At 51.6% G+C, this 22,710-nt stretch overlaps 2 protein-coding genes across 9 annotated transcripts in view; one reads left to right on the top strand and one right to left on the bottom strand.

The window, feature by feature from the left end:
* PITPNM2 (phosphatidylinositol transfer protein membrane associated 2) overlaps window positions 1-16,207 on the top strand; it is a 128,982-nt gene extending 112,775 nt beyond the window's left edge. For 4 of the 6 annotated variants that reach the window (XM_039380307.1, XM_027739808.2, XM_027739809.2 and 1 more), the window contains 9 exons: window positions 1,147-1,311; window positions 5,134-5,282; window positions 7,980-8,096; window positions 8,790-8,906; window positions 9,279-9,427; window positions 10,026-10,175; window positions 10,263-10,446; window positions 11,626-11,754; window positions 11,989-16,207. In XM_039380307.1, the coding sequence (XP_039236241.1) occupies window positions 1,147-1,311; window positions 5,134-5,282; window positions 7,980-8,096; window positions 8,790-8,906; window positions 9,279-9,427; window positions 10,026-10,175; window positions 10,263-10,446; window positions 11,626-11,754; window positions 11,989-12,321 (1,493 nt within the window). In that variant the 3' untranslated portion in view covers window positions 12,322-16,207. Of the gene's footprint in view, window positions 1-1,146; window positions 1,312-3,149; window positions 3,351-5,133; window positions 5,283-7,979; window positions 8,097-8,789; window positions 8,907-9,278; window positions 9,428-10,025; window positions 10,176-10,262; window positions 10,447-11,625; window positions 11,755-11,988 lie in introns of all 6 variants that reach the window. The other 2 variants (XM_027739803.2, XM_027739810.2) reach the window with 2 other exon arrangements.
* Window positions 16,208-16,266: 59 nt separating this feature from the next.
* Window positions 16,267-22,700, bottom strand: ARL6IP4 (ADP ribosylation factor like GTPase 6 interacting protein 4). 3 transcript variants are annotated; one of them, XM_027739815.2, is made up of 6 exons: window positions 21,719-22,700; window positions 19,860-20,056; window positions 19,182-19,529; window positions 18,627-18,744; window positions 17,398-17,467; window positions 16,267-17,255 (listed from the first exon to the last, which is right to left on the bottom strand). In XM_027739815.2, exons 2-6 carry the CDS (start codon window positions 20,047-20,049, stop codon window positions 17,199-17,201), a joined length of 783 nt encoding a protein of 260 aa, XP_027595616.1. In that variant the 5' UTR covers window positions 20,050-20,056; window positions 21,719-22,700; the 3' UTR covers window positions 16,267-17,198. The 3 variants fall into 3 exon arrangements, with proteins under 3 accessions (XP_027595616.1, XP_039236242.1, XP_027595615.1); XM_039380308.1 differs by having other exon boundaries at window positions 19,860-20,060; window positions 21,718-21,737; XM_027739814.2 differs by lacking the exon at window positions 21,719-22,700 and adding an exon at window positions 21,124-21,318.
* Between the last annotated feature and the right edge of the window lie 10 nt (window positions 22,701-22,710).

Below are 22,710 nucleotides of genomic sequence, written 5' to 3'. Positions count from 1 at the left end.
CTGGCTGAGAGCACAGACCTGCGCCCTGTCAGATACCCGGGGATAAAGTTCAGGTGCTGCTCCTCAGGTGCAGCAGAGATGGGCAACCTTAAAACCTTAAAAAATTAAGTAAATGGCTTTGCTTTTGCATGTTCCTGCCATACTGGTGCTGCCTGCTATGAAGCACCTGGTATTGGCATTACAAACCTCTGCAGTGCAGGAGCTTGGGATGTCCCATTTAATTGGGCCTCGTAGCATCCACAGAGGGGTGGATGTTCTTACCACTGTTACAGAGAGAAAACTGAAATGCAGAGATTTTGTTGTGACTTTCAGCATCTCTCGGTTTGCCATTTGAGGTCCTTTTCCCTCCAATCCATACGTAAAGTCCGTATGAGCATGATTTTAAACCTTCCTCTTCTGTATTTATGTACTAAGGGATTAGGCCACACTTGGTAAACCTCAGATTGGAATCTAAAACTCCGGACATTGTACCCGAGAAGCTCTGTTTTCACAGAGACTGAGCATTCCCGGATCCGCCAGCTCCAATGGGAGAAGCAGGTGCTGAGCACCAGGCTCCTTTCACTAGCCCTTACTTCAGTTTAACGAGTGTTGGCTGTATCCATTAGCAATAAAATACAGGTTCAAATTAGTCCCTGCCAGGCATGAAGATGTTTTCTTGATTTTTCTTTTTTTTTTCATTACTGTTATTATCTTGGAGAAGTTCATTTAAATCTCAATATTTCAAGAAAACAAATATCCCCTTTCTAAGGTTGTTTTTTGTTGTTCTCCTTACCTTGGTTATTTTGTCTTGATGTGAATATATAAAATTGTGTATATTCACATCTGTTTGTATGACACATGCTTGTTATTGCTGCTTGAATAAGTCTGCCTGGGTTTTTCTTTGGATCTGATTTTTGAGCTACTTATTTTGCTTCTCTCAATCAAAGACTGCTTCTCCAGCCACATGTCTCTGCCTGCTGTGCTCTTTGCTTTCTTTTCAAACCAGAGCTCCGATGATACGTGGGGTTTTTTTTTTTCATTCCAATCTGTTCTGAAAGGTTTTTGCACCTCCCAACTTTGTTTGCCTCCTTCCTCTTCCCTGAGTTCATCTTGCCCAGCCTCTGTCTGTTGGTCTAATATTTTGATTTCCCTGTTTCAACTTTGTAGCAGATGTTGTTCAGTCTCATGGTGCCGTCTTCATGGAAAACGCGTCCCTGTCCACCCCCATTTCAGCCCCTCAGTTCAGGGGCTTCCGGAGAGCCAGTGAGATCAGCATTGCCAGCCAGGTCTCAGGAATGGCAGACAGTTACACTGCTTCCAACATAGCCAACAGTAAGTGTTCCACCCCTCCGAGACCCCGCTCGCTGCCGCTCCGCTCTCCGACCACGCACCGGGCCGAGCCGCACAGCTTCTATCTGTCTGTCTGTCCGGGGCTGTGCTTCCCATTAATCACCACAAGTTGGAATTATTCCGCCTTCGCCCGGTTTTGCCACAGGCAGTGCCATCCGTTATCACATCCCCTGGAAGAACAGGTGATATATTTGATGGTCACGCAGGGACCACCGCTGTGTTTTGCATGTTGGACTGTGCTGGTGATAAATTGTTTAAAAAAATCTAATAACTGCTAATTCTGAGCACCGTTTGGCTGTTGTGTGTGGTGAAGGTTAATCCAAAGGGATGTTTCTGTGCTGCTGTGATAAGTTGTGCAGAACTGGTCAGGATCAGCACTTCCAGATTGGTAATGCAGGATGTAGCTTGATGCAGATCCCTTAACGGTGGCCCAAGAAAATAGGGATGAGTGAGCCCCTCTGTAAGAGAGCAAGGACAGGTTTGTTCAGAACAGAACATTTATTACTTTGCATTAGAAATTCAGCTCTTCTGTAGCCTGCAGGGCAGCTCACAGCCAGCCAGTTATGACCCATATCCCAGAGGCAAGTGAGGAATAAAAGGGATTTTATTTGTTATTTTTCCCCAAGACTGTATGATTTCCCAACTAATACAGTGGAGAAGAACAGACTTTGTTAACAGTTCGGTCCCTTCTTTGTTTCAGCTGAGGTGTGAGATGAACACTGTACCCTCAGGGACCTCTGATAATTCGGACCCAAAAAGGCTGAAAACTTAAATTAAAAAAACAAGCAAAACACAACAAACAAACAAACAAACAAGCAAACCCATATGAAAAAATCTTCAGCCCAAACTCTATTCCCAGAAGGTGGCTAAAATTTAGAGATATTCCATTCCTGGCACGGGCTGTGAATTACTCACTCCGTAATTAATTGCTGAGGTTAATAATGCTCCCTGAGGCAGGTGTGAGTTGCAGAAGGTCTGTGGGTGCTGCTCAGGGGCTGCTGTTACCTCTTGCCCTGTTTGAGGCAATGCTCAGCAGCAGGAAAAAATAAATACCTGGGCTCTGACAAATGAGGTTTTCCTTCCCAAAGTGCATCTGAGAGCAGATCCTGCACTCCCAGAGTGTGTCCTTTTACTTGTCCTGGTAAGACATCTTGCCAGGTGCTTGCTAAATATGAATCTGCTCAGGAGAAAGCTCCTGGGGGAGAAGGTGCTTGTTTTGTGGTGGTTTGTGGTGGGGTGGTTTTGCTGGGGTGATGCCCCAAGGCCAACGTGTCGTGACGGAGGGATCCTGCCAGAGCTACGGCAGGGCCGGGCCCACACAGCACTCGCCTCTCTGCTTTCCCCGTGCTCCCCCCTCCTCGTGTAGCTTCTGCTTTGTGTAATTCATTCCTCCACGCATTTCACAGCCGTCAAAACCTGTTTCAGAGATCAGCGAGGACGAGCGTGGCCGCAGCACGGGCTGCAGGTGCTCCCTGTCCCCGTGTGCCGGCTCCTCACGGCTGTCACGGCCCCTTCCCTCAGCTCCCGAGTGCCGGCGTGTCCCCTGAGCCCCAGCTCTGCCTTCGCAGCTCTTGCTGTCGACCTCATTAGTGTGGTGGTAACGTGAAGCCGTGGCATTGAGGGTTGGATGCGATCTGTGTTTGTCCCCAGGGAGAGCTGGAGAAGGTCCACAGGGGCACCACAAAACCGTGGCTCCCTTCAGGGAGCCTCCCTAGGGTGCAGCTTCTCTTGTACTGTGAATTTCTGAAGGATGAAATCAGTGTGTGCCATAATAATGTGCAATTTCTGCTTTTTTTTCTATATTTTATTTTTCCTTTTAGAAACCAAACACCACTTTAATCATTGTAGAGGGTTTAGCCTTCTGTCCCAACTTGCCCTCCCTCACAAATCCCCCACCCAAACCTTCAAGAGACGTAGGCAGCATAAACATGAAATCCCTGCGAAGGGAAGAAAGCTCAAAGGGTCACGGAGTGGGGCTGCAGGCTGTGCTCATCGGATACCCGACCTGGACATCAAGACAGGTATTCTGGGGAGATCCGTTCCAGTCCACTTCCTCTCTGATTCCATAGCCACAGAACTTCACAACAAATCTCTGCGCTTTCACTGAGGCACTTGCAATTTCTAATTGCATTTTAACAAGTATTTCTGTCCCTTTGCTCCGAAGATCGATCATAACACGGCTAACAACTTGGCAGGAGCATGAATTCTTCTGGGCCAGAGCTGTGGGGACAACGCTTCTGCCTCTCCACTGTCTTTTGAGCATGGAAGAGTCGATCCTGTCCGCTTCCTGCAAAGAATCTGAAATTACCCAAGCTGGGGACTTGCATGAGAAATGAAAGACTGGGACGTGACCAGGAGCTGTCAGTTTGGAAGACAGGGAGTCAGAAATGGCTGCGAGGAGGTGCCTGTGTGCTCTGGAAAAGCCATGTTGATCCATCAAATCCTCCTCCTCCTTCCCATGGCTCTTCAGAAAAGCAAGGACCGTCAGGGTGAGGGTGGCCTGGGCACTTGACACAACAGGGCTGGGCCACAGGGATGTGCTAATGCCATATCCCTCTGCATGTCTTTGTGGTGGGAGCTTTGTACAGGTCTCTGTAAGGAACTGGTGGATCTATCTTTTCAGTTCAGCATCCTTGCTCGTCACCAGCCAGATTTCCCATAACTGAGAGATGTGCTGGATCATACCTTAAACCTCGCAGCTTTCCTGGAAGTCCTTAAAAAGGGAACATTGTCACAGAGAAAAACAAAGCTTGAGGAAGCCCTTGTCAAAGCCCCAGCTTGTGTCCTGCATGCAAACACAGCTCTTCCTGCTGCTCTCTCGATCTGATCCACCTTCTCTTTCCTTGGCTGCTTTTCCAGGCCAGAGCGCACGGGTGTGGAGGACTCCTCAGTGCTGGGAAAGCAGCCCGTGGCTTTGGGGTCTGAGGCTTTGGGCTGAGACCTGCTCATTTCCAGGGATTCAGACAGGATGTGTGTATGGGCAGAGTTCGGGGCACCGTTGAGGTGTGGGAAGGTTCCAGGGGTGAACAGAAGCTGTCGGACACTTGTGGGCGAGTTGGTGGCTCCCTGAGGGAGAAGCTCCTCTGTGGTGTTTGTAACCCTGCCCCTCCAAATCCCAGTGTGTTTTTCAGTCCCCCATGCAGTGAAGTCCCGATGCTCCCAGATACCTGTCTGGTTGTCCACCCCAGAGGCTGTGCTCCCAGGGAGGCTGGGCTGGACGTCTTGCTTACCTACAACATGGTAGCCCAAGAAGGCAACAAGGACTTGTTGGGGACTGCCATCAGCACATGCCATATACCTTGTGGTGCCTTTTAACATCTCACATGGATTCCCAATACTCAGATCCTCTTTAGTGTGACCAAAACCTGGATGCTATTCCTTGGTGAAAGCTAAAGGAGTTGGAAGCAGGTCTGGAGATGGCCTAGGCATGTCCTGTAGTGGGCAAAACACACACATCCTTCCTCCCACAGCTCCAGGGAGACGCGTTTCTGTCTTACGTTTTGGCATATGGATTCCCAGGCTTATTGTACATGAGCCTTGGACCCCTTAATGCCTGCCCTCCAGTGCCTTCTTATTTGCTTAAATAAAGGAGACCTCACATAGTGGTGCCTGTGTGTGTTCCTCCCTTGGTCTGAGCAAACCCCGAGCCCCGGGTTGGCTGTTCCCTCTCAGCAGTGTGACCAGCCAGGGAGCAGCCTCAGGTGCACCTGCAGTGAGGAGCCAGAGCCCTGAGATCCCGTTTGTGATGGAGACCGTGTGTGCATGTGAACCCCTCCTTTGTCTGAACAAGTCTTTTACTTCCAGTTGCTGCCAAGTGGTGGGGAACCAAACGGATCGACTACGCCCTGTACTGCCCCGACGCCCTGACGGCTTTCCCGACAGTGGCCTTGCCTCACCTCTTCCATGCAAGCTACTGGGAGTCCACAGACGTTGTCTCCTTCCTGCTCAGACAGGTAGGGTTGTCCTCCCTCCCTTGATCTCCCTTGGGCTGGAAAATATTTTGGGCTCTTTGTTCTTTTTTTACTGCACCTTCCATAACAGTTGTTGATGCGTAGAAGTGAAAAAATACCCTTTGCCTCCCCCAGATACATTTTCTTCCCCTTCTTTTTGTTCCTTACCTGTGGTGGTGGTGGTGGAGCTGCACAAATGCAGACTTCATGGATGTGCTGTCACACCTGGTTGGTTTGGGTCTGGGTTTTAACAGCAGAGCAGGTTTCAGATTGGGTTCACTGGGGATCCGTGGAGAGAGCCCGGGGCAATTTCATTATCAGATCAGTGGCAAAGGTCAGTGGCACTTGTTTCTTGAAGTGATCTATGCTCTCTGTGTACAAAGTTGGATCTCAAGACTGAAACTGAAAGGGAAACTTCTCAAAGTACAAATAAAAATAGCATCAAGTACAATAAAACCAAAGGAGAAGGTTTATATTAATTTAATACAAATTGATAGGCAAAATTCAGTTCTCCATTTTGCCTTGCTAAGTTGTTGTGGTTTCCTCTGGGAACTCATTGGGATTTAGTCCATGTTCCTGCAGCAGAAAGCAGTTCTGGAGCCAGGAAAATGGGGATTACTGGTGTCTGGAGTCTAACACCTCAGATTTTATCAACATATATTTGACCTGAGATTCAAATTTACTGTTTAAAATGTATTTTTTCCTAAAAGAAATATTTTCCCTTCAGTTCCTTGGGAATGAGGGGGAGTTATTTGCCTTACAAAGTATGAACTCCCCAGGGAACAATACTTAGAGCATGGAATTGGAAAAACCAAAACTCAAAGCAACTCTGTGGATCGTGTTGCCCACTCCAGCGCTGGGTTTGCTTTGTGTCAGCTCAGCTGTTAAATCCTCCCCGCTCCCTTCCAGCCTCCTCTGCTGCAGCTCTCAATTATTTATGACTCTGTTGGCAAACTTTCTGTCAGTGTTATCTTCCAAATAGTGTGAGAACCATAAACAGCAGAGATGTCAGTGCTGGTGGCAGCTGAGCAGCAGCGATAATCCAGGGAGACCCTTTCTTCCCAGGCTGTGTCCAGCCCAGTGAGACATCTCTGTGCTTGCACAGACCTTGCTGGATAGTCCCACATCAAACTCAGCCTAACAGGGCTGAAGAGAGAACTGTAATTGTGCATGAGGGAGAACAGTCACAACAGTCTCATACACAAAATGTTCCACTCAGGAAACAGCCAATTACTCAGGCTTCAGTTGGAATCTGAAGTGGTGCTTCAAATCTTGTAGCTTGAGTACCTGGAGGTACCTGCCCATGCATTCTAAGCCTGGGTGGTCTGGCACCCCCTTCCCCAGTGCCTGTCTCTGCTCACTCGTCTCTGCCTCAAAACCAGGGTTTTTCTCATCCCCTGTCTTCTCTCTGTCCTTCCTGAGCACCACACCACTGCTTCCCCTAATAAGGACTTGTTTCTAATGGCCTTAGACAGTCACCTCTGGGCAAAATGTAAAAAGAAGCTGTTGAATAGTTTTAGCCTCCAAAGATTAAATCTTGTTAAAACAAGCCCAAATAGGACTCAAAATAGATTCACGATTTAAATAATTTTCAGTAGAACTTGTTATTTTGTTTACATTGGATTTCCATGAACTCCCTCCCCAGCAGGCTCATCCTCCCTGGGGTCCTTTTTCCATTTCCCTGGATGAAAACCAGCTTCAGCTCTGCAAATGGAGCTGGCCCGTGTCAGCCAAGCTCAGCTGGAGAGCTGCTGACCTCACAAAACATGTTCAAGACCTTGTAAAAGAGCCCACATTTAAGAGACTTGTTAATTTTTGGTCACCAAGGACCACTGCCAATTTTGGAGTTCTGTGTGTGCAGGGTCACCTCCCGGTCCCACATCAGTCTTTGAAGTGTCTCCTCGCTTTTGAGTGTTATTCTTCCTTTTCCCTTCTAGAGCAACCTAGGTAGGATTTAACCCTCCTCCCTCCAGGTTCCTGCTTCCCATCCCTGACTGTGCCCTGGTGACAGACAGGAATTGCCCCAAAAGCTGGCTGGTGGGCATCACCTTGCCCCTTCTCTGATCCTTGTGCTGGCACAGTGACATTCCACTGGCACAAAGTTCTGGAATTCTGTGAGCCTCGGAGATGAGGCCAGGATGGACAGACACCCTGGGCTCTGCCTCGCATGTGGCCAAGCCAGACCCCTGTGTCTCCACCAGGGTCAAATCAGTGAGAGAAGCAAAAGCCATGGGACAAGAGCAGTCTGGGATGTGTTTCGGGAGGAATAAGAAATGAGGTGAAGGAACAGCATGTGGCTGGTGCTGGGTCTGTCATGGAATGGGAGAAGGCTCGTGTTCAAAGGAGGAGACCAGTCCCTTGCAGACTGTGGGAAGGGACTAATGAATCCCTGCAGGAAGGGCAGGTATCTTAAGTGCAGAGCTCGTCCTGCTGTGTTTGAGGCAGCTTTGTACCTCCAGATGGACTAAAAAACCTTCATCCCAGCCAGGATTAAGTCAGTGTCGGCCACAGGCTTTGCTAGTTCATGAGAGGCCACTTATCCTGTAAAACCTGCAGGCTTGCCCAGCAGCAAACTCAGGGACCTCCCTCCAGGTGTTGCCCTTCCTCGGCGATGGCTCGGGAGATGTGGAACAGCGTAGGCAGGAGGAGGGGGGTCACCACACAGGTGGTGATGCCTTGGTGGGATCTGTCCTCCCACAGGTGATGAGACATGAGAACTCGAGTGTTCTGGAGCTGGACGGGAAGGAGGTGTCTGTGTTCACCCCCTCCAAGCCTCGGGAGAAGTGGCTCCGCAAGAGGACACACGTGAAGCTCCGGGTGAGGGGGTTTGGGGCTGTCACATAGAGGGGGGTCAGTTTGGGCTGCACAAATTGCTCTGAGGGTGGATGGCGTGGGCACAGCGTGGACAGAGGGTCACGTTGCATTGCTGGTCTATATTAGTGCTTATGTCCTACCTGTGTAGAGTAACCCAAAAGATCTGCATCAGCAAAGTCTCCTCTTGGCCTTGAGTCTGTAAAACACTCGCAAAAACCTGAGTCTGTTGGCTGTGGGTCAGAGAAGGAGCCAGAATGGAACGTCTTTCAAAGCCCAATAATACCAGTTCTCTGCTCCGTAAAGGCCTTTCTCTCCCAGTAAAGTCTCTAGTTCCTGAGAAGGCAATTCTGTGCTAGAACTGAAACAAAGTCAGCAGATTTCTCTGGTAGCTGTTTGTATGTCCTCTTAATTCCAAAGTGTAAGAGTTAATAGGCAGTATCAGAATTGCACGTACAGCCTGCCATGGAAATTGGCTCTCCAGCCATGTGTACTCCAGCCCGCCCAGCAGTGCAGGGCACAGAGCCTCACCTCTGCCACAGGTCAAATTCTTTCCCAGAGCGGAGTGGAGGAATGACACAGAGAAACCCACGCTCCAATTTGCCTGGTTATATTTGGCATTTCCCTGTGAGGCTGTCCATTGCTGCAGACTTTTTTCCTTTATTTTTTTTTTCCCTCTTTCCCTCCTGCCTCGTGCAGAACGTCACAGCCAACCATAGGATAAACGACACCATCGCTAACGAAGATGGGCCCCAGACCTTAACGGGGAGGTTCATGTACGGCCCGTTAGACATGGTCACACTCACGGGAGAAAAGGTACCGTGTGTGCTCTGGGGACTGTGCATCATGTGGTGAGAAGGACAAAGGTGGTGCTGGTTGGTGCTCTCTTGGTCCCTGACAGTGTTTGCTGCCCTTGTGTCTTTGTCATTTTGCCCTGCTCAGACTTGTGGGTGCGTCCCACCAGGAACAGCATTTGTTATGAGATTCTTCACCACTGGGGCCGGGTTTCACTCCAGCACCCTGATGTTTGGGTGTTTCTCAGCTCAGATCCATGAGGTGCAGAGGGTGGGAGCAAGACTCAGCCCTGCTGCCGTCCAGAGGGGCTTGGGTGGGATGTCCTGGTGCTTGGCCTGTTTTACTTGTCTGTGTCTTTAATGCTGTGGTGACCCAGCCTTGCTGTCTCCCCAGGTGGACATTCACATCATGACCCAGCCACCCTCGGGAGAGTGGGTTTACTTTGACACAGAGATCAGCAACAGCAGTGGCAGGATTTCCTACGTCATCCCCGAGCACCGGCGCCTGGGCATCGGCGTGTACCCCGTCAAGATGGTGGTCAGGTGAGGTACCCTGGGCTTTGCAAGAGGAACACGAGGAATTTCATGACTGTCGAACGTGGTCCCTCCTTGTAGGGCAGCTCTGTTGGGTGGGATCAGAGCCTGGTTTGCCAGCAATAGGGGCCACTCGTGCTCTGCAGCTGTAAGAGGAAGATCCATGTTTTATTCTGGCTCATGCATCACCACCAGCACAGGAACAGAGCTCCCACTGCAGGAGCAGTGCACCACAGGGTATGGCCTCACGGTCATCTGCAAAACTGCACAGCTGAGCAGATTTTAAAGACCATAAACTTGTCCTTGAGGGACAGAACTTTGTACTCGTGGTGATTCACAGCCCAGAGGACCATCTTCTCAGTGGTGAGCCCAGAAATGGTTTTCTGGGGTTACTTCTTTGAATCACTGATGCCAAGGCTCCAGAGCACTATTCCATCCCCACTTTAACACAGAGACCCTCACACAGTGCCTGTGACCAAGGGTGTCATCACTGTTGGAGCCTTTGGGCCAGATTTGGGTGCTGTTTTCGGCTCGTGGTGCTCTGCAGGACTTGGTGATGCCTTCTGAGTATCTCACTGTCTCTAAATACCTGCATCCCTCTCTCCAGGGGTGACCACACGTTTGCAGACAGCTACATCACAGTCCTGCCGAAGGGGACGGAGTTCGTGGTGTTCAGCATCGACGGCTCCTTCGCAGCCAGCGTGTCCATCATGGGCAGCGACCCCAAAGTCCGGGCTGGAGCAGTGGATGTTGTAAGGTCAGGGCAGGGGCCGGGGCAGCCGGTCTGTTTGACACTGGTGTTTCTCAAGGCCTGCAACCCATTGACTCTTGGCTTTCCTTCCAGGCACTGGCAAGACCTTGGCTACCTCATTATCTATGTCACAGGCCGCCCTGACATGCAGAAGCAGAGGGTGGTAGCATGGTTAGCACAGCACAACTTCCCCCACGGGATCGTCTCCTTCTGCGATGGGCTCGTTCACGACCCGCTGCGGCACAAGGCCAACTTCCTGAAATCCCTCATCACCGACGTAAGCCTGGCAATGCTGAAATAGGACCGTGGCGTGGGTTTAGATTGCTCCTTGTCCAACTGCCCCTGTCAGCACCAGTCTCTTGGCAGCAATGTGACCTGCAGTGGAAGATTAATCTCTTAATTTTATTTTCATCCTCTTATTGCTCTACAAAAATGTCTATACTGCTAAATTGTCGCCTCTGCTCTGCGACTGCTGCCTCTTCTATTAGGCCTTTGGTGCTGGTCAGATCCTCCCTTCCCCACACATGCACTTTTTTTCATCTATTTGGTGACTTTCTGGCAGCCTGTGGTGCAGCCAGCAGGTCTGAGAGGGGATGGAGCTGCTGCAGAAATGGCCTTGCACCACACAGCCTTCATGGGAGACTCCACAGAGAATCTTCCAAGCTTTTGATGCCTGGGAGGTCTAAAAGTCGCTCAGCCCAGAGGCTCAGAGAAGCTCCAAATAGAACAACGTTTTCTGTGGCTGGCAGGTGAAGGAGCTGCCAGTGTCCCAAGCACTTGCCCTGCCTTGATTAGCAAGGAAAGCCTGTCCTTAATTCTCTTGGGCTCTTGTTTTGGCCAGAGTTGCAGTGGCAGGAGCAGCTACTTGCTCCCTTGTCCTCCAGAAGAACCTGGACCAGGGTCAAAAATTCCCTTTCCATTTCCGTGACCTTTGGCTTCAGGCACAAAGCTGGTCAGTCTGTGGTGGCACCAGTGGCCACAACTCCTCTGCCAGCCCCTGTTCCAAGCCCAGCAAGGAAAAGGTTGGCCAGGAGCTGCTCTCTGCTCAGAGTGGAGGCAGACATATCCCTGCCTAGCAGATGACAGCAGTGGCTCTCAGAGGGGAACATTCCTGACTAATGATTCCTGTATGGGGGGGTTGGAGCTCCTCTCCCCCAGTGACAACAGGCAGCAAAGTGTGTGGCATCCTTGCCCCCCACGGACCTCAAGGCAAGGCCGTGGATCAACAAGTGGAAATCTGCTCTTGTATCACTGTTACTCCTCTTGTTCTGGCCAGTAAACATCCCAGCTCATTAATTAGTGCTTTGCTCAGTGGTTCATTATCCAGCTGGGAACTGGTATAAAGTTCCAGTGACCTGAGATTCCCACAGATGCTCTTGGAAACCCAGAGCCCTGCCTGTTGAGCAGCACGGGGTGCCTGTGTGTTCTGACTGCGTGTTGCTTTCCCTCCCCACAGCTCCACATGAGGATCCATGCGGCGTACGGATCCACAAAGGACATCTCTGTGTACAGCTCCATCAGCCTCCCGCCCACGCACATCTACATCGTTGGCCGACCCACCAAGAAGCTGCAGAGCCAGTGTCAGGTAGGAGGGGGCTTGTCTGAGCCCAAGGGCCTCCCATGGGAGGGAGATGGGAATTTGGTCATCTCAAGACTGGTGGCTGAGCTGTGTTCGCCAACAGAACGGGAGCTGTCCCGCATAGCTGGACCACATGGGACTGAGAGAACCTATCACACCAAACACGTTCGGTGGCCAGTGGCTCTCAGGGCAACGTGTCCCATCCCTCTAACCCGTACCCTGACCCCTCTCGCCCTGCAGTTCATCACGGAGGGTTACGCGGCCCACCTGGCGCAGCTGGAGTACAACCACCGCGCGCGCCCCGCCAAGAACACCACGCGCATGGCCCTGCGCAAGGGCAGCTTCGGGCTGCCCAGCCAGGCCGAGTTCCTGCGCAAGAGGAACCACCTGCTCCGCACCATCTCCTCCCAGCCTTCGGCCGGCGGCCACCGCCCCGAGCGCACCCAGAGCCAGTCTGACAGCGACAAGGAGAGGGACAGGGAGCGCAGCCAGCGGAGCATGAGCATCGCCACGGGGTGCTGGGGCCGGAGCGCCGCGTCCCGGCTGGAGTCTGGCCTCTTGGGGCAGAAGTAGCCAGGCCAGAGCCAGGATTGTCAGCTGCAGCCACCAGAGGAGAAAACAAAAGGAAAGAGGGACGAGATCGCCGTTTCAGGCTGGAAGGGTAAATATGGTGCTACTCCAATAACATCGTGGTGTTCTGGGAAGAGATGGGATGTTTCCCACGCAGAACGTGCAGGCCTTGCAGCGAGAGCGTCAGGTTTGTGCAGCAGGAGCCCAAGGAACAGCTGGAAATCAGGGGGGGATGTCTCCAGATCAAGATGGCGCTCTCTCCTGCCTCCTTCTCTTATCCAGGTTTAGTGACTGTAAATATGTGCCTCCTCGCCTCGTTAGCCATCGCTCCGATCCGCGCGACCGAGTGCTGTCCTCAGAGCCACACAACAGGGCGTGGGGCTGGGGAACCTTGTCCTTGGCTGTCCCAGGAGTCAGACTGAGGGGCTCTGCCGGCACGGGGCAGGCTGGGGGTCGATAACACGGCAGCCCTGAGTGAGGGATTGATGGTGGGCTGTGCCAGGCAGAGCGACCGAGAGCTTTATCTGTACAAAGAGCTCCGAGGGCAGCTGCTTTCTCAAGGAGTTGGTGCAGTGCAAAGCTAAAGCTGTATCAATGCTGTTGGCAGAGGCAGAATGTTGGCAGATTCATGCCCAAGACAGCGGGGTCGTTATTGTTATTACTGTTATTTTTTAAAGAGACCTTTTAGAAGCTGATGGAATTTAATGTGTTGACCTATTAAAAGAGGAATACAAGCTATTTTGTTTGAGCTGTTACAAACCTCAGACACTTAATTTGCTGTTAAAGTCTCCAAATAGTCTTGCTATATATTGTTTCCAACAGTAACCACCGTATATTTGGAAGCAGCTGAAGGCACTCAGCTAGATTGCATTGCAGTTCTTCTCATCCAAATGCAGGGTCTGACTCTCTCAACACCCACCTCTGAGACGTTTTCTTCTTCCCAGGTTCTCTCCAAGTTCAGTAGCAGCTTTCATGGGAACTAGACTCGCTTCTTTTACCTGTAGTTACTGAACTGTAAAACCTCATTGTTTTTTGCACTGATGATTTTTAGAATGGAAACCTGTTACCATCTCATGTAGCTACACCAGTGTTTGTAGTGCATGACAATGAAATATTGCTAAGCCAGGGTGTGTGTGTATATCTATATGTATATGCACACACACATATATATATGTATATATTTAAAAAAACAATCTGTGCAGAAGTTTTTCCAGCAGTAAGGAGACTGTAAGGAAGTGTGCCAGCAATGTCAGGCAACCTTAAAAGGCCATATCTTAATTTTCCTGGTGTGTTTCTCAGTGGATGTGCCTGAGGTGATGGTTTTGTGCTGCTGGAGTGGGCGGGTGGGGTGCGTGGCAGAGGGGAGCTGGCACCCGGTGACACCGAGACAGGGACAGGGAACAGTGCCTAGAGCCAGGGCTTGCCAAAAAGCTCCTTAGTCCTGTCCCTCCTGGGGCCGGTGAAGGTTCCCTCCTTGCACACAGCTCCTGGGGTGGAGGGGCACTCACACCAGGGGGTCCCGGGGCCCTCTTCACGTGGAGATTTTATAGTCCTACCTGACTACGTGTAACCCCTGCTTTTCCCCACCACACTTCCCTGTCTTTATATCACTTTCTACTTATGAATATCTTATTTATAACAAAGAATTTTTTAGACTGGCTGCTTCATTTTATTACCTGTTTCAATAAGAAGTGCAGGACGGCCGCACTGAGATACACAGCACTGTGAACACTGCTCTGCTCACTGGTTCTGGGCCACGGTAGGCAAATCCCAACTCATCCGACACCCAAGGTCGATCTCATGTGTTCTGTTCGTGGTGCTGGAGGGCCCGAGGGAGGCAGAGGAGGGACAGTGCTGATCCAACCCGACTGCCGCCCGCCCAGTGCGTCCCCCACGTCTTGCAGCCCGGCTGCAAAATGTGTAACCACTTCTCTTTGATAATTATCCAATTACAGAATGTACCTGACGACTTTTGTTACCGAAAACTGACTTCCCTTTCTGCCAGCTCAGCTTGGCTCTCTCCGAATGTACATCCAGAGCTTACTGGGTTCGAAAACAATGTGAAGTGTCCCAGCTTTTTGCTAGTCAAATGTTCTATCAAACAGATGCCATCTGAGTAGGAAGCCAAGCCACAATCCATCCTGTGAAGTCACCAAACCACATCACTAAATCATTTCTGCAAATTTGGATATGGCCTTTGCAAAAATCACCTTTCCTCCAAGTCCACAACCAAGGCATGATCTGTACATTTTCCAGTGTTGATGAGATGTTCACATTTTCTTATGTGTAGATAGTGTAAAACAGAGGCGAATGTAAATGTTCAACATAAAAAGTGGATATATAAAACTGAAAGTTATTTATTTATGTAGAGGGGAAAAAACTGTCTGGAGGGACTGGAACCTTCAGGGTTTATTAATATTTAAAAATGTAGCTTTTTGTTTCAGGCATTATGTACAAAGCAATTATTTTATGGACCAAGTTTAATGTAACTGTCAATGAATGCAGAAGTGCAATATGATACTCACCTCTCCATCACTTCATGTTTTAAACAACTACTACCCAGTTAACCTGACAATCATAACACCTCCGTCCTCATCCTTTGTTGAGCTTCTTGAACCTTGCCCGGGTCCTTTCCCTGGCCCCCCATCTGTTGCCATTGTACAGATCCAACACGGAGAAGCAATTGTAGAGCTGGACCTTTATTGCTGCAATAATACCAGAGGAGGTGGGTGTAGTTACCAGGAAAAATGCCAATAAGTTTTTCTTCACCTTTTCAGTCCATCCCTGTCTCCATCGCTCTGTCCTCAGCCGCCCCCATCTGGCACTCATCCCTCCGAAGCAAAGATCAACGTGCTACTCACTCACAGAACAATAGCAATAGTTTAACTCTGTGTTTATAACCTGTTTGTTCCGAGCTGTTTTGGAGAGCAATGCATGTGACCCGATGCCTTTCCACGTGTATGGAAGAGGATCCGTTGGGATGCGGTGAGGGAAAAGATGAATGTATATTCCATCCTTACTAAAGGGGCACTGTCAGGTTAAAGACCTAATTTATCTTTGCTACCAATAACTTGTTTGCTTGGAAATGAAAAGAATATGAAGTTTCTCGTGCTCCTCCCTCGGCTGTTGTCTGGGCAGCCCCCGGCACAGCCCACGTCCTGTTCTGCACACAGCACAACACAGCCTGCACCACACAGGCTGCCTCGGGCTTTGGGGTTGGTTTTTCGTTTCCATGGGAATCAAACTCTGCTGCAGAGCTCAGATTTTTTATAAAAAGCAGCTTTTTCTATTCCTGCACCCTCGGGCCAGACTTTCTACCTGACGCTGTCCCTTTAAAGTCTTTTAAAACCCGTCAGAGGAGCCCGTGCGTTCCCTCCGAGCTGTTTTCCCGGGTTTGCTCAGATCACTCAAGTCAGATGAGGCGAAATTCTCATACCAAAAACAGTTTACAGTGTTGGATCGTGAGCAGTAACGAGCCAAAGGGTCACCAACACCCTCCCACCCGCCCAGCAGCCGCCGTGCTTGCTGTAGCAGCCCCTTCTTCAGGTATCGCCACTGTTTGCTGCATTTCCTATTAGTTCTAGAAGCCTTACGGTCCCCTCCCCTCTGCCTGTTGATACCCTCGACTGTCAATTTTATATTCCGACAATGTTAGTTATATTTTATTTATAAAAAATGGCTTTAGGGGTACCAGCCCTGCGTGGGGAGCCACCGGAGGGGATGCCCGACCCTGTGTGTACAGTCACCGTGCCGACGACCCGCTTGTGTGTGGCAAACCTTCTGTACAACTTCCTTCTCCTCCTTGCTGTTAGTGCATCGTTCCAATGCCTGGTGTGCTTTGTGTACAGTATCATTGTGAGTTACACAGATTAAAGAAATGGGAAGGCTCTTCTCTGTCTGCTTTTTTTTGGGGGGGAGACTAGAGACAGACAAGTCGCAAAACCCGAGACGTGAGCAGGCGCCAGTTTAATGGGGTTACAGCGATGATCAGAACGTGGAAACCCTCCGTGCACATCAGTCCTATTAGTCCTTTAACTCATTTTCTCCATTTCTTTTTTACAGTTTGTAGATTTATGGACTTTGCAGTGGGGGAAAGGCTTCTCTGTTTGCTTCAGAGCAGCCATGGGCTGAGAGGTCCAGAGCCCCAACGCTGCCCAGGGCCTGTGCTGTGGGGCAGGGACATGAGTTGCATGCAGGAGCAGACAGCAAGGTAAAGCCACTCCTCCACAAAGCACACCTGCACACATCCCAGTGCAGTGTGCCAGCTCAGTGCTCCCCAGTGCCACCCCAGAGATGAAGCTGCAGGAAAGCTGAGAAAAGACCCGGGGCACAGTGGAGGGTGACACTTAAGGGTGCAGGGGAGAGCTGCAGCCTGAGCAGAGCCACAGCTGCTCTTCTCTGAGCAGGAGGGTTGGTGAGCCTGAAGGGCCCATGAGCCACATCCAGCAAGGAAGGGGCCACAAGCAGCCCCTGAAGGGAAGAAGTGGCAGCCATTTGTGTATTTTGTGGCCACAGTGTTGGTTCCTGCCAACCAAAGCCTGGAGCTGAGGGGCAGCAGCACTTTGAGGTGCTCAGCACCCTCGAGCCTGTCCCCTGGGTGCTGCTGAGCTCCTCCAGCATCCAAAGGTGCATTGGGGCATAGAGGGCTCAGGTGCATTACAGCCACACTGGCCTCAGCTGGGAGAGGGAGGGGAGAAGCTGTTTGGTGGGAGATGGACCACTAAAGTCACTCTCCTTCCCAGTCAGTAACTTACAGAGCAGCTGCAAAGTGCCCCTGGGGAACATGTTGACATGGTGCTGTCTGCGTGGTCCAGAGACAGAGGCTCCTACCTGAGCTGGCACTGGCAACAGGATGGGCTCCTGGCCTGGCTGGTGCACACTCACTGCAGCATCCCTGTCCTCACCTGGAAGGCCAGCCCATCCCCCCGTGTGGCTTGCTGCAAAGGGACACAGGTGATCACAGCATTGTCTGAGGATGGAGGACCACCAGCACCACCCGTGGTGAACATACACCACCTCTGGGTGCAGCAGCTCCTTGGCTGTGCCCAGCAGCTCATGCTGGTGGCCAGTTCCCACTACCTTGTTAATCTCCTTGTGTCTCTCCTTGCTGACAATTTCTTCCAGAACTTCTCCGTCTCCCTTAATGAGCCTGGAAGACAAGCACAAGCCCACGAGCCTTGAGAGCTACTGGCAAGTTCCTGCAGCTGCAGAAGGTGCTGACCCCCACCCCACCCTGAGCCCCCAGCTCCCTCACAGCCCAGGACCAGGTGCTGGGCTGATGCACCTCTAGGCAAAGCCAGTGATGACCTACCCTTGACATTGCATTATGTGATTTATTTTTTTGGCTGTATCAAGCTTAAATAGCACAGCAGGCTTTTCCATTGCTCCCATGGGATTAATGTCACCATGCTACAGTAAGGACAGGTGCAGTCCCCTGAGAAATCAGCATGGGCCAGCCAGCCCTGCCCCAGGCTGTGGGCACTGCCTACTGTGTGCAGTCACACTGCCATGAGAAAACACATAATAAAAGCATCTCCTGCCACCCCAAAAATCTGCAGGCTTCACTGTCAACAGCAGTGCCCCAACCCTTACAAAGCCTTTTCCTTTTTTTAGAGAGTTCAGGTGTGGTCCTGGCTGCCCCAGGAAACTGCAGAGCCACTGAGAAACAGGAGCCAGTTTGGGCCTGAAATGCAGCCAGGCTGGGGAGCATCTTGCTAAGCAAATTCCAAGCAGTGTTGGAGGCAGCTCACACCTCCAAACACGAACAGAAATTTAATTGTCTTCATTACGTGCCTTACAGGGAACCGACCTTTGTTCCACACCTCCCTGAGCCCTGCAGGCTGCCTTCTATTTTAAGACTGGACTTGTCATACCCAATTCTCTTCAGCATGATGTTTTCTGCTGGCTGAGAAGACTCAGTTTATTAAAAACTGGGTCATTTCTATTTGGCAGCTAAATGAACTTGGGTTTGATTGTTGTCTGTAACCCCACAGGGCACACACTCCTTCCTCACTTGCACCCGGAGCTGAAAGGTGAGTGGATGCAGCAGTGGGATGCCAGGACACAGCCCAGTGTCCCTTGTGTGGAGCCCCAGTACAATTTGATAATTTGGTGTCACTTTCTGGGTAAGTTACACCAGGTGTGACAGGAGGGGACCTGTGAGGGGTCAGCTCAAGCCTTTGCTGCTCAAGGGGACCTGGGTCCACACATGGTACTGCAGTGCCATGGACAGGCATTCTCCAGAACTCCAACCCACACAGCACGGATAGGGAAGGACAACCCCCCTCCTTTCTCCCCAGGGATCATACCTGGTTCTCCCTGTTTCGGGATCCACGACTCTCCTTATGACACTCTGCCTCGCGTCCCATTCTTCCTTTGTCATTGGCTTCATAGCCTGGATCCGGGATTTCTGTTCATCTGTCAAAACTGGAACGCACTGGTCAGTCAGAGCCAGCTCCCAGGGCCAAATCCAGGCACAGCCCTGCGGCTGCAGCCAATGGATACACGTCCCACACCAGATTCCTGGTGGGGATTGGTGGTGAACCTCTCAAAGGAAGGGCCACTTCACATCCCAAAGGCAGGACCAGCTCTGCCAGGATGTTACTGCTGACTCTGTCCTTCTATCTTTGTTCCCCACTCACACCTATGAACTACATCTGAACACTTCACAAAAGAACATCTCAGCGTGGCTCCTACATTTACTGGTATGGCTCAAAGGTGGTCACAGTATGTAGGAGGGAAGAGAGCCTGGGGCTCCTCCCTGTACACAGCCCTGCTTCTCTCAGACACCTCACGGGGTCCCAGGAAGGGATCAGCACAACTCCAGTGTGCACAGGCTTCCAGGAGGGAAACACTGTCATTACCTGGCCCAGAGTCCTCCACTGATTCCTTCTGCCACTGCTCCAGCGAGGGGCCAGGCACCTCTTCTCCCTTGGCTTTCTCCTCCTTAGCCTTTTCCTTTGCCTTCTTTTTTAATTTCCTTTTTAATTTCTTCTTCTTCTTCTTCTTCTTCTTTTTCTTGTCTTTTTGTTTCACTTGCTTTTTTTTGCCATGTTGGCTCTTCTTTGTTTTGGAGTCACTGTCACTGGAGTCGTCAGAAGAGGGGCTGGAGGAAGAGGAGGACGAGGAAGAGCTGGTGGATGAAGATGCTGTCTCAGAGGAAGAGGTACTGGCCTTCCTCTTCTTTTTGTCCTTTCCTTCCTTCTTCTTCTCTGCAATACATAAGCAGAGGGTGAGTGGAGCAGCTCTGGCCCTGCAGAGCAATGTTGATTACCCCCCTCCCAGGCTGGTTTTTTTCTTGCCTGGAAGACCCTTCTGTGCCAACACTTTTACCACATGATGGTGTGTGGTGCTGCAGTGCCAGATTGTCATGTGGAGGGGCTGCAGGGCTCTGCACTTGTCAGAGTGAGACCAAAATGGGCACAAAGTGCAGGGCAAGGTGACAGAGACCGATTTAGCTTAACCCAGGGACCTTCTTCTCCCATCTGGGCCCCTCTGTGCACCCACCCCAGGAAAAACATGGAGTCATGGGCCTTCCCCACCTTCCCTGGCTGCTGCCGAGCTCGACTTGTGTCCATGAGAGCCAGCGTTCCTCTTCCTTGGAGGAGAGCTGCTGCCCTGCTGTGAGTCCTTGCTGCTTTTCCTCCTTTTCTTCTCCTTCCTCTCCTGCCTGCTCCGAGAGCTGCTTTTGCTCCTGCTCCGTGACCGCTTCCGAGACTGGCTGTGGGCCATGGTCAGCCTGGAGGGGACAGGGACATCAGTGCCATGGGGGGACCAACCCCCAAAAACCTTAAATCCACCTCTGAGCCAACCAGCCCTGCTCCTGTCAAACTCCCTCCCTTGGATATCCCCTTGGAGAGATGGGTCAGGGTCCCCTCAGGAAGCCACAGCCAAAAGGAATTTCACTAACCCACAACATGGAGCCCTCGGGGTAGAGCCAGCACAGGGACAGCACTGCTGTCCCCAGGCAGCCCTTTCCACCTCAGACAACCTGTCCCCAAGCAGGTTTTCCACTAGGAAAACCCTCCATTGGGTTTTCCCCCCACTTTTCCTATTTATCCCCAGAGAATCAGGCTGACCCCTGCTATGGGCAGGCACTGAGGGGCCTGAGGTTGGTGTTTGCAGGCCCTGCTGTGCCCCACAGTCACCCCACAGCCCTGGGAGCCGTTGGGAAGACGCTGCACCACAGCCAGACTCTGGGAAGGGATGATGGATGCTGCAGCCACAGCCATCAGGACTAAACATCCTCCCAAGCTGAACACGGAGTCAATCACCCCATTATTTAAAATGCTGAGAGCAGGCACAAGCCAAGGGGAAGAATGAATTTTTAATATTCCAATTTGCTTTTAGAAAACAGATTATGCACCGAGCTGGCACCCCCGTCCGTCAGCCCGAGGGTTCCTGGCAGCCACAGGCCAGAGCCATAGTGATTCCTGCTCCCATTAATTTAGAAAACAAACTGGCACTGTGGGCAGAGCAGGAGCTGGGAAATGCTTCCTCACAGCCACCTTCCAACTACCACATCTAATTAATTGTTTGTTTACCATCCTGACGCTCCCAGGCAGCAACTTGGTCCCAAAGGAATCAGAATTTTGATTGATTTCCAAAGGGAAATTTCAGTCAGGAAAAAAAACAAACCAAAACAATTAAGGGCAGGCAGGGAAGGTCCAGAGGGTGAGAGTCCTCCATGGACACACACCCAGCAGCCATTCCCTCGACCCCTTGTGCAGGATGGGGTCTGGGACTCGAGGCAGCAGGACCCACATTATCCAACCCCAGCAGCTGGATCCATGGATATGGCAATACCTCAGACAGGAGCATCCCGGTGAGTGCAGGGCGATACTGCGGGAAGGGGACGAATCCCAAATCCATCCCACAGCACCTCAGGCTCTCTGTGCCCCAAAGCTGGGCTCTTATCTGAATGGGGGCACTTTGAGGCAGCTTCTCCTGCCCACGCGGCTCTGCCCGGCCCGGCTTCTGCTCTGCCCCTGCCCTCCTGCCCCAGCACGGGGAGCCTGGGAAATACAAGGCGTGCTGGCCCTTTAAGAGCTCAGCATGAGGTGCACTGGCCCTTTAAGAGCTCCCCACAAGGTGCGCTGGCCCTTTGAGAGCTCAGCACAAGGCGCAGTGATTCTTTAAGCACCCGCGCAAGGCGCGCTGACTCTTTACGAGCTCAGCAAGAGGCGCTCTGGCCCTTTAAGGATTTAAACGCTCACGGCGCGGCCCCTTTAAGAGCGCGGCTCTTTATCGGCCCCCCTGGGCCCGGGTGCCGCCGCAGCGCGGGGGGCTGTGTCCACCACAGCACCCCGGAGTCTCCAGCCCCGTACAGGCGCGAGGAGCGGCAGGGAGGGAAAGAGGGAGGGAAGGACGGACGGACGGAGGGACGGACGGACGGACTCACCGGGCCGGGCCGGTCCCGCTCCCGCCGCAGGGTCCGCGCCTGCCGTCCCCCGCTGCCGTCCGCCGCGCGCGGGGCCGGGCGGCAGCCGGGCCGCGCTCTTTGGTTCCGGGGGGCGCTGGGACCGCACTGCAGCTCAATTTTTGGGGGGAATTCGGGCGGGCGGGGAGCGCGCGCGCGCGCGTTCGCTGCTGAAAGAGGTGAAACCTTCGAGACTGAGTTTCTTGATATCGGCTCCAGGCACAAATACAGCAGCCGGTTTCCTTGCCCAGGTGCGATTTTAATGGGCTTTGCTAACGAGCAGCTCATCAGCCGTGTGCCAATGGCACCCCCAGCCAAAAATCCAGCGGGTCCCTCGCGAGGGCTTAAAATAACACCCTGCCCTTCTCAGTTCTCGATGTGATTATCCACGTGCTCTAATTACTGCAGGGAACAGGTGAATGAAACAGTCCCTTACAAATCCAGCAGTCTCTGTGCACATCATATACAATTAATCTGCTACAGAGGCAAATGCAGCCACCAAATCAAAACATATTTGGCTTCTTTGTTTTGTAGGCACGAGAGTCCCAAGCTTTCAGCCAGCTGGAAGTAAGACAGGGGAAGCACTTGACCCTCCTAATCCATCATCTGTTGGGGGATGTTGGTGCCAAATTAAGAAGCCCCAGGTCTGCCTGATGCACCCAGCTTGGGAGAGTTATTTTGTATTTTCACTTGCTCATATAGCTAAAGCAAAGGGAGTTAAATGTAAAGTTTTGCTGTGCTGCAGGTCGCTCCCAGAGCTTTGTCTCTGTTTCTGCCTACTGGAAATTTGTGCTCAGAAGAGCTTGTGGAAGCCTGTGGAAATCCTCTCAGCCACCCTGTGGGATCAGCTCTCCCTATTTATTGCTCCTGACGGATTCTTCTGAGCCTGGGCTAGGCAAACCTCCAGTGATAGTAATTCCCTGCCATTCCCAGCAGCCTATTGTGAATCACCTGGATCTCGTTTCTGAGCAGAT

This window comes from Pipra filicauda, unplaced genomic scaffold (genome assembly GCF_003945595.2).
Source record: "Pipra filicauda isolate LSUMZ 115617 unplaced genomic scaffold, ASM394559v2 scaffold192_size1418226_pilon, whole genome shotgun sequence".
In the NCBI taxonomy this organism is placed as follows: Eukaryota; Metazoa; Chordata; class Aves; order Passeriformes; family Pipridae; genus Pipra; species Pipra filicauda.
This window is presented reverse-complemented; position numbering and strand designations above follow the sequence as displayed.

What these genes read in the sequence shown, in the direction of transcription:
- ARL6IP4 (XM_027739815.2), bottom strand. Translation starts at nt 20,049, where the DNA reads ATGGCCCACAGCCAGTCTCGGAAGCGGTCACGGAGCAGGAGCAAAAGC. An exon ending in CTCGGCAGCAGCCAGGGAAG is followed by an intron (nt 19,530 to 19,859) that starts GTGGGGAAGGCC and finishes TATGTATTGCAG; the next exon opens with AGAAGAAGAAGGAAGGAAAG. An exon ending in AGTGGAGGACTCTGGGCCAG is followed by an intron (nt 18,745 to 19,181) that starts GTAATGACAGTG and finishes AGTGCGTTCCAG; the next exon opens with TTTTGACAGATGAACAGAAA.